The 13,048-nt window shown below is 38.4% G+C and overlaps 1 protein-coding gene across 1 annotated transcript; it reads left to right on the top strand.

Moving 5' to 3' along the window:
- Positions 1 to 442: 442 nt before the first annotated feature.
- Positions 443 to 12,726, top strand: TRIP13 (thyroid hormone receptor interactor 13; the record flags this gene model as incomplete). The annotated part of the gene is made up of 13 exons (XM_084213663.1): positions 443 to 534; positions 2,092 to 2,257; positions 2,559 to 2,688; positions 4,392 to 4,447; positions 6,143 to 6,233; positions 7,455 to 7,527; positions 8,460 to 8,523; positions 8,778 to 8,864; positions 9,645 to 9,751; positions 10,392 to 10,545; positions 10,727 to 10,839; positions 11,974 to 12,043; positions 12,613 to 12,726. 13 exons carry the CDS (start codon positions 443 to 445, stop codon positions 12,706 to 12,708), a joined length of 1,299 nt encoding a protein of 432 aa, XP_084069789.1. The 3' UTR covers positions 12,709 to 12,726.
- Between the last annotated feature and the right edge of the window lie 322 nt (positions 12,727 to 13,048).

Below are 13,048 nucleotides of genomic sequence, written 5' to 3'. Positions count from 1 at the left end.
TGGGGCGGCCGGCCCCCCCTCCCCGCCCGCCGCAGAGGAAGATCCGGGTGAGGGGCCGGCCCTGCCTCGCCCAGCGCGCCCTTTACAAACTGCGGCTGCCGCAGTCGGTGCCCGTGCCTGCGGCTCGCGATCCCCGGCGCGTCGCTCCCGAGGCCGTGCCTGCCTGAGGTGATTCCCCGTCCCCAGCGCCGAGGCGGGAGCAGCCGCCCGGCCGTCCGTACGCGCGGCCGCGCTCGCGGCGTGTTCCCGAGCCTGCGGTCGCCATCTCCTGAGGGAGGGAAGTGCCCGTCCCGATCCTGGTCCCGATCGCGTACCCGGTCTTTGCGGGGGGCGGTGTGCACCTGGACGGGGCACCGGGAAAGGGCCGTCCGTGCCGTGGGCGTGTAGCAGGCGCTGGAAGTCGCTTCTCTTTGGTATCGCTTTTCCCCTAGGAGCGGGAAAGATGGAAGACGCTGCTGGAGAATTGAAGCAAGCGCTCCCAAACGTGTGTGACAGCGTTCAGATCCATGTGGAAGTTCACCAGAAGTCGAGCAGGTCTCTGATCAGAGCATTGCTTGCTGCCACTTGTGGCTGTTTCCTCTCGGCCGTGTTTCCTCCAAGAGCCCGCGGCTCTGCCTTCTCCGCTCTCCCGGGAGTTTCCTCACCTGTGTCTTTTCCTAAGATTGAACAAATACACTTAACTCAGTTTCATCTTGTGGGTCATGTCATCCAGTCTCATAATGAAGTTGTTGGCCACATTCTGGGTTTGCCCCAGTTTATCCTTGTCTCTTTTGTGTTGGTGCTCACAACTGCTCACAGTACTCCAGATGTGGTCTTACAAGCCAGTGGATGGAAACACTTGCTTTGCCAAATATCTGCAGGCTTGGTAGCACAGCCTCAAATGAGGTTGTCATCATGTATAGCAGGGACACACTTGATTTATTGCCAACTTGCCCACCAGTACCCACATGCCCTTTTCTGCTAAACAGCATGTCATCCAGTTGGCCTCTGATCTGTTCTGTTATCTGGGCAATGGATGGAGAGCTAAGATTTCATGTTTACCTTTGCTGAACATCAAAAGTCTCCAGTCAAACCGTATTGCCAACCTGCAGAGGAGCCTCTGAACAGCAGCCCTGCCCTCCAGAATACTGAAAGCTCTCCCTGCTTTGGTGATATCCATAAACTTGATGCAGTCACTTTCCATCCCATTGTCAAGGATGCAAAAACAGTGCTGGTCCCAATGCTAACAGCACCACACTGCCTTTCCCCAAGTTACTGACAGCTCTGCTTAATCTTTGTACTAATCAGACCTCTGAGTTGGACAGTCCAACCCTCCTTGACCATTTATCGAGTTCTTATCTTGCCACTTTGGATGTCTGAAGGATATGGGACCGCATGTGCGAGGTGTTAGAAAATCAACTTGTAAAAAACTGTACTATTTTTGCCAGGCTTAACAGAGAACTGAGAATTTGCACTGGTTCTAGATGACTGAAATTGCAAAATTAAGTTAAATCTTCAAATGGTATTCCTTTTCCAGTAGTTTTTGTCTCTTCTGGAATTCTCCCTATATTATGTCCCCATCTTGATGTTTCAGCTGTCTAGAAAGTATAATGGAGCTTCCAAGCTAAGCTTACCAAATTCAGTCTGTGGCTTGGCTCTGAGTCTGGGTTTCCTGCTGAAACACAGATTGCATAACTGCTTTCCATTCTTGAAGTCTTCTAGATGTCTCATTCAGTATCCCCTGATATGACCTCAAGCAGAGCAAATGGTATTATTTGGATTATATCTTTTAATGCACAAATTAAAAACAACAGTCCAGCTTGTTGCTTTTGCAGACAGACTGAATCTTGCAGGTTCTTTTTTCCTGTAGGATGTTGGAGGAGGGTTGAGTGGGTTTGGGTGTTTATGGTGTTGGTTTTTTTTAAGGATTGGGGGGTTGGTTGGTTGGTTGGTTGGTTGGTTGGTTGGTTGGTTGGTTGGGTTTTTTGGTATGTGTGAGATAGAAGCTGTTTTCCATGAAAGCCTCATGTATGAAATAATGCTTTCCAACACTAATTCAAATTGCCTTATAAATGTCAATGCCATAAAGTAATGATGTTTCTTTCTTGTTAGTGTGGCCAAGAAAGAAGATGTTAGGATGAGTGTCTTAAAACTGTTGAACAGACACAACATTGTGTTTGGTGATTACAAGTGGACAGAATTTGACGACCCTTTCCTTACCAACAACGTGCAGTCTGTGGCAATTGTGGACACGGAGCTGAAACTGAAGGACAGACAGGTATTCCTGGTCAAGAATGTGCACCTCTGTTTATGTGCCCCTGAACTAGTTGTAGGTGTACTCGTGGTACCCTAAGGGCAGAAGCAAGACAAGGTCTACAGGATGATGTAGTATCTCTTCTTAGGCTGACTAGTATAACTAGGAAAAAGTGGCTAATTTTTTTTTTCACGCTTATTAAGGTCTGAAACAGATGTAGTAGGCTTCAGAGATAAATGCCAGCTGAGAACTGTGACTTTCTTTTGTTCATCTAGCTTTGAATAAGAAATATGACAGGTAACAAATCTTTTTATGTTCATTCTAGCCTATTGACCTGAGCACAAGCAGTCTTTCTCTTCATATTTTTCATCTGAATGAAGAAGGACCGACCTCTGAAAACCTGGAAGAAGAGAATGATGATATCACTGCAGCTCACCACTGGGTGCTACCAGCAGGTACCTGTGTGGCATTTCTCAGAGCTCTAGAGCAATAAATAAAATATTACAAAGGCTAAAAGTGTTTATAGTTACCTATAAAGGTACTATTTGTATTTCTTGTTTGTCTACAAAACAAATATGTTTGGACTTTTTCCTTTGTGGTTTTGACTGTCGTGCTGCAGATGATTCCAAAACACATCCTTTATTTCTGTAATATCTGTGGATGTGTGGAAATAACTGGTCTTGTGGTCTGAAACATATAGTCATAATCAGAAGCATGCACGTTTTTAACACTGGTGGTTGCATTCCAAGTTTTATTTAACTTGAAGACCTACAAGAGGCTTACCACTTAAAATATTCATTTTCCAGAGCCCACTGCTGGGTTCCAGCCCCCATGACAGTACTGCTCTTATACCTGAAACAGACAAACAAAGTAAGGAGATTTAGTCTTTGTCTTCTAGAGAGGAAAAGTCAGGCTTTCCTCTGTGATAGAGCCAGACCTGCCTGTTACTGTCTTGTGCTTGGGGAAGTTGGATTCTCTGCTTGAAAGGAAAAGCACAGGTGTGAGCTTTAGCTCAGAGACACAGTAATTTTGAAACATTTCCTACTCTTTCCATGTTGTGAAATGCCTAATTATCCATTACATTAGTTTTCAGGAAGAATTAAATCTGCTACATTGACATTATTGTCACGGTGTGCTAAAATCAGGGTTACCCGGCTCAGCAACAACGGGTGTGACTGACCCCCTTTCAAGCTCTGCAGAATCCCAGCTACCTGTAGAGGTTCGGTGCAGGAACAAAAAGTTCGGGTCCTGGGGTGGAGCTGGGGTGGCTTTGTTTGGTGGTAATTTCCCTTGAGTTCAGGACTCCAAACACCCAAGACCTGGACTCGAGGTTAAGAGGAGTTTTTATAACATTTCTTGGGAGGAGGGGCAGGGAGTGGCTGGGTAACAGAAGAACTGACACTTAACCAAACTGAATAATAATAAGAGAGCAAATCTGAATTTAGAAACATGAGATACAAAATGGGGAAACTGTGCCACTCCAAAGGCAAGGGGAGGACAACACAAAGGGATTGTAAAATCACAAATTAAATAGTGAGCCTGCCAATAAAAACTAAAGAAAACACACTGCAGCAATTATTGCCACAATTTCATGGTTTATAGTTGTTCAGTCTTTTATGCTTTTCTTTGCTGAAAGTTAGAAGCCAACAGCTAGGAATGGTAGATACTCAAATGACAACTTTATGTTTTTATGCATTATTCAGCTATATGTTTTTCTTGGTCCTCTGCATCTTGATGTTAAAAAAAAGGCAAACTTGAATGATAAAATTTGCCTTAGAACTCTTCTCCTACCATTAGTTTTCATTGCTCCCTTGGTGAAATGTAAGTTCATCCTCTACTGAGAATGGAAGGAATTATATTTTTCATTTCATGTTAAGAAATTAACATTAATTTCTCATCACAGTTATTGGAGGAAATAGAAGCTGGGAAACTGTTGAATTTGTCTGTTAGAAAGTGGTATTTGCATTTTGAGAAAAATAAGTTGAAAAGTTGAAAAACTTTTTTTCCCCCACAGATGCTTTACGTGCTTTCATATATGTGTTCTTAATTCTTAATTAGAGTTGAGCATAATTTGAAAACTGTTTTGCGCTGCAATGATGAGGTACAGGTTTCCAGATTGATTTATACTAAACCAGTATATAATATATTGCTTTTGCAGCTGAATTCCACGGCCTTTGGGAAAGTCTTATCTATGACACTGAAGTAAAATCAAATGTAAGTTGGAAATGAATAACAATTAAAATTACTTAAGGAGAAGTAAGAGTTGAAATTAAACCTTTTCGAAGTTTGCTGCGTTCTGTGGAGATATGGGTGCAGGCTGGGCAGAATGGAATGGGAGTTTAACTTTGTTTCTGCCAGCAGCTAAACAGTTAATGGGCTTGGCAGTAATGTCGGCAAGCACGGTTAATGTTCATGCAAATAATTGTTCAATGATTGGACCAAAGCTGAGTGCCCTTACACTTGAATGCTGGCAAGACATTGGAAAGAAACAAAACACTTCCCCGGGGTCATTTTCTAGCTTGAAGATCCTGTGCATTCATCAGAGGTTGTGATGATAACTGCCAGAGCTTGTAGAACAGTAATACTGTAATATGAAATTTAGTAATTGTGATGCAAATAAAACCCACAAATAGTTTAATTCAGCTTCTAACTGAAGTTCTTGGACACAAATAATTAATTCATTAGCTTATTTGTAATACCATAGATACAGTATTCTCACTTAAGTCTCTACAACCAAATACAGAAAAGCAAACATTCCAGTGATGGTACTTCTTAATTTATAAGGTAAATATCAATTAATACATCCACATTTGTGTAATTTATGGAACAGTTTTCAAAGTCATCTGTGAAAGGACAAGGCTATTTAATTAGACTTGCTGGTGTACTATATAACAGCAAGCTGATCACTGTTGAGTGTAAGTGTATATGGGTAGAAAGAAATGGTTGCTTTTAATGGCTAAAACTTCAACTACTACCATAAACTTGTGATAAATCTTCCTTCTTTAAACCATGGGAATGTCTGAGCATGTTTTGTTCTATGGGTTCTGAAATAGTTGCTGTGAATTTTCAAAATAGCACAGGGAGAATTTTGACAAATAATGTGGATTAAGTTCAATTGTTTTTGCTGTTGTGTGATTGCTCCATCTCAAGCATGAGATATTGCACGAGCATCACTGTATTGTCCCATCAACATGCAGGAATCTAAAGCTCATTACAGGTAGGAGCAACAGAAGATAATGTGGTATTAGGTGCTATAGGTAAAAGTCATGATAGATTCACACCTGAAGTTCATATTCATTTTATTGAAAGAGTTCTCTACTTCCTAATTCTAGATAATTCTAAAATGAAACTGCAGTATTTTTAGAAGCAAGCATTCCAGGAAATAAATGCAATTTCCGTTATTTGGAGCAATGAATTAATCTACGAATTCCTTGTAGGAGTAAAAAGGATTCAGTAATTCAGTAAAAAGGAAATAAATGTGACAGGAAATGCTTTGTTTGGTGGGCTAACTACAACAAACTGTACAAATGTATAGCTGTACAGCATCTAAACAGGATCCAGAATCTGAGTCTTTGATTCTCTGTGCTTAGGCAGCTTGTGTTTTATAGACACATAGTACGTGGGACAATGAAAAATGAAATCCATTTTCCTTCCTTCAAGCATTTAATTTATCCATTTAAAAGTTCCGGAACTTCATTTGTGCCAAGTACATGCTATTCTTATTCTTGAGGGCAGGACAGAAATGAATTCCCATGCTTTGCAGAAATAAATTTCACTAAAAGAGATGAGCTCTTTTTTTTGTTGTTGTTATGAGTACACAATAGACATCATTAAAGATTGATTCTATTTGTGGTTATATTTGCTGTTATGTCTCTAATTTGTGTCTTTCTATCTGTCCTCTTCATTTAGTTACTCGATTATGTGACGACGACATTATTGTTTTCTGACAAAAATGTTGACAGCAACCTGATATCATGGAACAGAGTCGTTTTGCTGCATGGTAAAAATGATCTGTTTTAAACCAAGTAGATACACTGGCCAGCTGTTTATACTTTCCTTCTGAAAAGACTTGTACTGCAGTCCTATGTAGTGAAATGAGGTGATATGAAAGCAGCACCTCAATAATACCAATTTGGATGAAATGTAATGCTAGAGTCAAATCAATGTTCACATATTCTGTTTTGCATGATTTTAAATTCTAAAGCTTACAGTGCAGTGACAACTGGATTTCTTAATTTTAAGTGATATTGTTGCGTTTTTACAGAATGAACAAAAATAATGCAGATACTGAAGATACTAGGAGGCATATATTAGTTAAACTTCTATTACAGTACAAAATATTTTGTTAGCTACAGGTTTTTAAAAACTTTGGGGAAACTGGGTAGGCAATCTGTGTTGTGTTGTTGACACTATGCTCTGTTGCCAACTCTTGCTAGTTTAGTTACTGTTATTTTAGTGAAGCTGAAATCTTCAGTCAGTTCTAGCTTACTGTGGAGGTTATACCACAAACGAGATTAGCATCAACTGAAGCCATTTTCTTGCAAAGTGCATCTTGCATTGATTTTGTCATCAAGACTGGTATTCAAAAATAAAAGGTCATAGTGGAAATATTTGTTTGTTGTACTTAAGTTACAACTGTCAATTTAGAAGCTTCTTTTTTAGATGTTTTTGTTTGAAAGACTTTATTTCAGACTCATACTCTGGTAACTGTGCTTGTACTTGCCTCTTTGGAGGAAGTCTTTGTGGCTCTTCCATGGGATATTAAGTCAGATCCAAAAGGTTTGTCTCAGAGTATAATTCTCAAGATGATCTGGATTTCCCCAAGGAAGAAATTTCTGGGAGAGTGGACAGCTGATCAAACTGATTGTGATATGTTTCTGTTTTCCATGTTAGAAGAGTGTGTTTCAGGAAGATACAAGTTTGAGCATAGCACTGATTATAGAGAATGCTGATGAGGTTTAGCCCTGCAGGGGTGATACTGTTTGCTTCTCTGGCTATTGAGTGTTTTAGCTTTATAGTGTCTGCATACATGTAAAATCCAGCATTAGCTCTAGTCAAGGAAGCAATTTCCTCAAAATACTCTGGTGTAGACAATCATTATCTGCCGTGATTTTACTCTACAATTAGTGCTGTAGTGAAATAAAGTAGTTAAAAATCTGTTAGATGTCATTAACAATCTAATGCAGACTCTGTGTAATGTATGGATCTGATTTCAAATCAGGCCCTCCTGGAACTGGAAAGACTTCTCTCTGTAAAGCATTGGCTCAGAAGCTGACAATTCGACTGTCATACAGGTGATATTTTTTTGGAAATTTTTCACTTCAGCTTACTATACTTGGTTTTTCTTTTTCACTAGCCCAAGTATATCTCATATTTAATTTCAAGTAACTTGTACTTAGTGCTAATGTGTCTTCTTTTTTATAATACACCAGGCTAGCAATAAAATTGATCTGCTGGACTGATTAGGATATTTTAAGGCCTTTTGAAATGTCTAATTATTTGTCCTGGGTGTGTAAAAGACATTCCAGTGGCAGTACAGTAATTTTTGCCCACTTTGTACATCATGAGTAGTAAAGGGCAGAGGATCAAGGAGTATTTTGGTTTTTGTAACTTCATGTTTGACAGAGCCTGGTTTTATTAGGCAGTGATTTTTTTAAACTAATTCTTTTGTGCTTGGATTGTCTGAATGCTGCAATCTGCAGAGGTCAGTTTGTATATCAGACAGGTCATAAGAAATAGCCTAAAAGTTCATAGCAATTTAACAAATCTATATTTAAAAACAAAGTCATATAAAATAAATGGTGTAGCATAAATAATGTGTAATTATTGGCATGATCTGACTCTAGTCCAAACTGAACATATGAAAATCATAGGCTGTATAATGTGTGGTTGAGATACTTTGTCACTTCTTGCTATACTGAAGAAAATCTTACACAAAGTGAAGAATGAGGCAATTATCATGGTAAGAGTTACTTACCTGTTCTAATGAAGAAATTCTAATAGCAGTTTAATATAAGAATTCTAGTTACATTTTCAGCAATGTGACAAGTTCCAACAACAAAAATAATATTAGTAAAACATGTATTATATTTTGAAAGGTAAGTAATTTAAAGTACTAATCCAATTCCAGGGTCAGAATGTCAGGAAGAAGACTTACAGAAGTTAATGATATCTCTGATTTTTATTTAGAATGGAGTTGATACTTCTTTTTCTCTTCCTACTTTAGGTATAGGTATGGACAGTTAATTGAGATAAACAGCCATAGCCTTTTCTCTAAATGGTTTTCTGAGGTATGTATTGATGTACCTAATAAAATAAACTTCGTATTTTAGAAATTACACTGTAACTATTCTTTTTAGCTTGTTTCCTAAATATGTGCACCAGAGATGGTTCACAGTAATTAATATGTTTGAGAGTGCTTAAAGAGAAGTTTTATTAGAAAGTTGTTTTAAAACAACCCAGGCATTTACACCTTTGAATATGGTAAGCCCTATAAAGTTGTGTGGTAAGGAAATAGTTACATATGCATATGGTGTCTTTCTAGAGTGGCAAGCTTGTAACCAAGATGTTCCAGAAGATCCAAGAGTTAGTTGATGACAGAGATGCCCTTGTATTTGTACTGATTGATGAGGTATGATTCTAATAGCATCGTTGTACATAAAATATAGCAGAAAGGAGATTGATGGGAAGGAGCTGCAATAGTGCTCATTCATAGAGAACAATAAAAGCACATTTACGCTATTTCATAAGCTACATGATTGTGCAGATTAGTCTTGACTGCTGCAGATTTGAGAGGTTTGGAAGGACCACAGTGCAATTTAGCATGCAAATTCCAGCTGAAAATGAATTGAAACCTTTCTTGGTGGAATTTCCCTTCCTGCTGTATGTTTACAAGTGGAATATTGTTTTAAACTTCAAAGTAGCCCAGATTTGTATTATTTACATTTTTTGTAAAGCTCTAAAAACCGTGAATATGGTTCAGTTCATTGTTGTTAGATTTTTTTCAAACTTGCATACAAAAGCAATTTAGTATGTATGTACCTTATTAGCTTTTTCATATTGGAGTTCCTGTGGGGAATCTCACTCTAAATTCAACCTATTCATTATTCTGGTGGTGTCCCATTCCTCCACCCCCAAAATTTAAAATGCAAACCAGCCTCCATTCTGCTGTCCAAAAAGGAATTCCCCTCACTACACTTTGCTTCCTTAAGATGCCTTTCTTTCTCCCTGGAAATTCCTACCTCACAAAAGATTTTGGAGAAGTTTTACATAGTAGGCACAGGAATCTGAAGGTGTGTTGTGTGGGTTACCTGTTTGCTGCCAGGACTCCGAAAGTGCAATCTTTTTGGGTTTTTTGCTGTTTGGTGATTTTGTTGTTGTTGTTTTGGTTGACTGGTTTGGGTTTTTGTAGGTGGAAAGCCTCACAGCAGCTCGCAGTGCCTTCAAGGCAGGCACAGAGCCTTCAGATGCTATTCGTGTGGTCAATGCTGTACTGACACAAATAGACCAGATTAAAAGGTATTGTTTGCATATTATTGCAACAGCAAAAGGTAATTGACGGTTTCAGTATTCCTATTCCTGCTAAATTTCAATTCCTACTTGAAATACTAAACCAAATTAATTAGTGAATTCTTTGTTCGTGATGCTAATCTTGAAAAGAAATAGGAGTAATTCAGCAGAATATTTTACGTGTACCTGGGTGGACAATTAAATCTATGGACAGTATGCTTCCCCTAAAGACAGGGAGAGAAAAAGGACAGACATCATGATGTCTGCTTGGAGAACAGACATCAAAATTGAAATGTAAAATGTTGATTAAAGGTTCACATTTACAATTCTTTTCATAGTCTTTTTTGGGTGTGTCAGAAACTATGCCAGTAGGTTCTAGGTAGTTACCATCTATCACTTCTGAAATAAAATTAGAGGAACTGTAGACACTTGAGAAACAGCTGAAGGAAAGAGACTATGCATTGAAATAGTCTGGTGATAACTGGCCAATAGCTTCAGATCATTTAATGTAATTCCTGATTGACAAGAATGATGTGACAGTTTATCACATAAGATTATTTGAAGCATAAGAAGGAAGGTATCAACTTGCCAGTCACAAAAGGAGATAAATCTTTTACATGTGACCTAAAAATCTATTTTTGTCTTGAAGGTATCCCAATGTAGTTATCCTGACTACTTCAAATATTACAGAGAAAATTGACATGGCCTTTGTAGACAGGGCTGACATAAAACAATACATTGGACCTCCATCTACTGCAGCAATATTTAGAATATATCTTTCTTGCCTGGAAGAACTGATGAAGGTAATCCTTGAAAGCAGAACTGTAAAATGCCATGTTTTAGTAAATTTTGCGTTTTAATCATACTTCCTAAGTAACAAAAATACGTAAATTTAATTCCTTTTTTGTATTTCCACTCTTACTGTAAAATTTAATTTTGAATGCATTTATTTTTTATACAACAGTGTGTAACTCTTGTTTCTAGTGTCAAATAATATATCCTCGACAGCAGCTTCTGACACTCAGAGAGCTTGAGATGATCGGCTTCATAGAAAACAATGTGTCAAGGTTAAGCCTTGTACTGAAAGAAATCTCAAGGTAAGATTCTGAAATGCTACTTTTTCATACATATATACTGAGTTATGGAATGATGTGTAAAAGCAACCAAATTTCCTAACAACTGGAGATCTGAAACAACTCAATTTTCTTCTGTTTGGGGTAGTGCAAAAACCTTCAGGGGACAAAAAGTGGAAGCAATCACAGTTTACTAACATTTCTTAGTCTCAGATCCGGCTTGGCCTAGTGCTGCTTCTGGTTTGTGCTCTGCCATTTGAAGTCCCCTTGACAAGCTGCTAGCTGGATTAGCCTTAGTTTTCAGTGGATGTTGGGAATTGTAATGTGCCCTAGCAGAAATAGCATGTGCCTTAGGTCCTGCTAAGAAAGTGTGTTGAAATGCCTTGCCATCTGCTAGATCAGTATTTAGCTTGGAAATATAAGTGGATAGAAACAAGGGGGAAAGGAGTAAAGTGTAAATAGATAGTGTTGTGGTTTGCTGAGTATGCTGGTAGAGCAAATGGTCTTTCACTGCAGCATAACAGTTCTTGAAAGAACAAAAAATATGTTCACATTATCAAGCAATGTTTTTTTCCAAAGTGCTGGTCTCTATGGAACAAAATAATATTCATAAAGTCTGCAAAGTGTGGTTTTTTTCTGTTCCTGAATTATGCAGTCTTAACCAGTGAGGAGTGAAGTAAAAGCAAGTAAGTTTTTCCAGGCACAGAGGTTTGCATCTTATGTACACAGAGCAGTGCTTGGAGAAGATGCTAACAGATACAGAGTGGGTGCAGTGAAGGAAACTGTAATGGTGGGTAGAAGCAATACCCTTAATGTTCTGCACTCAAACCAGTTTTTTTCCCAGTCCTTCCAAAAGTGGTTGTGTCCATACCACCCCCCAAACTCATGAGATTGGCACAACGATGTGAAGGGCCTGACATAAGCATTGGCAGGCAGCTGTGCCTGTGCTGGTGCTGTGTACTATGCTGTGTAGCCTCCCACAAACAGAATTTGTCTGTTCACTCCCTGCTCCTGCTAAAAGAGCTGCAGGTGACCTCTTGAATTGTCATCTGAAGTTCTTTTAGAGCAACTTAATGGAGAAACACAGAAAAAAGAAAGGCCGCCTTTTAAGAGTGGATATTTAGCATTTAAGCAGCACTTGTCTCTCTTTTACTGCAGAAAAAGTGAAGGTCTTGGCGGCCGGGTCCTGAGAAAGCTTCCTTTCCTAGCACACGCACTTTATATTCAAGTAAGTTTATTATATTTAAGTGAGTTTATTCTGTTCATTATATTTTGGGTTGAGTTTGAGACAGGCAGGAAGACATCTGAACACTGCCTGAAGTGAAAGATTGGTCCAAACCTCTCTTTTAATCTAAACTGCACTTGTTTCTGCAGCTTTGTAGACTGAGACAATTATGTGTTGTCCATAATTTAGAATGGGATTGAAGAAGACAGGTGGGATTGATCTGTCCAAGAGCATTCTACTTTTAATTAAGTAAATGAACATTAATATTGGTGCTCTTATAATTTCTTGCTGGGAAAAAAACCCCAAACCTCTACCACTTTATAAATAATAATCTGTTAAAAACCCTTTTCTAAGCAAATATGCAGTATTGTGACTGAAGACTTTGCACAGGTTGATTTTGACTTTATTGTGCTAGCTGATTTTAAATAAACTTGCAGTTTGGTTTATAGCATTTTGCAATTTTTGTAACATGAAATTAAAATATTTCTCTTTTAAATACTGTGATTTGTATGTAAGATACTATGTCTGCCTATTGCTGTGGTGTATCTAACAAAATGTTCTCTTATTTTCAGTCCCCCAGTGTCACAATGACAACTTTTCTTCAGGCCCTTTCACTTGCAGTAGACAAACAATTTGAAGAAAAAAAGAATCTTGCAGACTGTGTGTGATACGCTGCTGTTTTGTAGTCCATTGTATTGTTATATTTTTTATAAAAGTTGTGCTATTTTTATGCATTGGTAAAATGAAATGCATTTTTATGCATTTGTAAAATAAAATGCACCTTAAAAACCTGGAATGCCTCATCTGGTTTTTCAAAATATTCATTAATAAACAACTAAGGAAGTTCATAACATATTTTTTGAAACCTTTATTTCAAATGTCAATAAAAGGATTGTAAATGGTTTTTGTTTTAAGTCAGTTTCCATCTTTTGCCATTACTGAAAGTGGGCAGGCTTCTGTTCCCTGTTTTTAATCACCAACTTTCTATCCATGCATCTGAAATTACAG

Source organism: Fringilla coelebs (assembly GCF_963513975.1).
Source record: "Fringilla coelebs genome assembly, chromosome: 1".
Lineage (NCBI taxonomy): Eukaryota > Metazoa > Chordata > Aves > Passeriformes > Fringillidae > Fringilla > Fringilla coelebs.
Note: the sequence above shows the minus strand (reverse complement) of the source record. Positions and strands in the feature narration are given on the sequence as shown.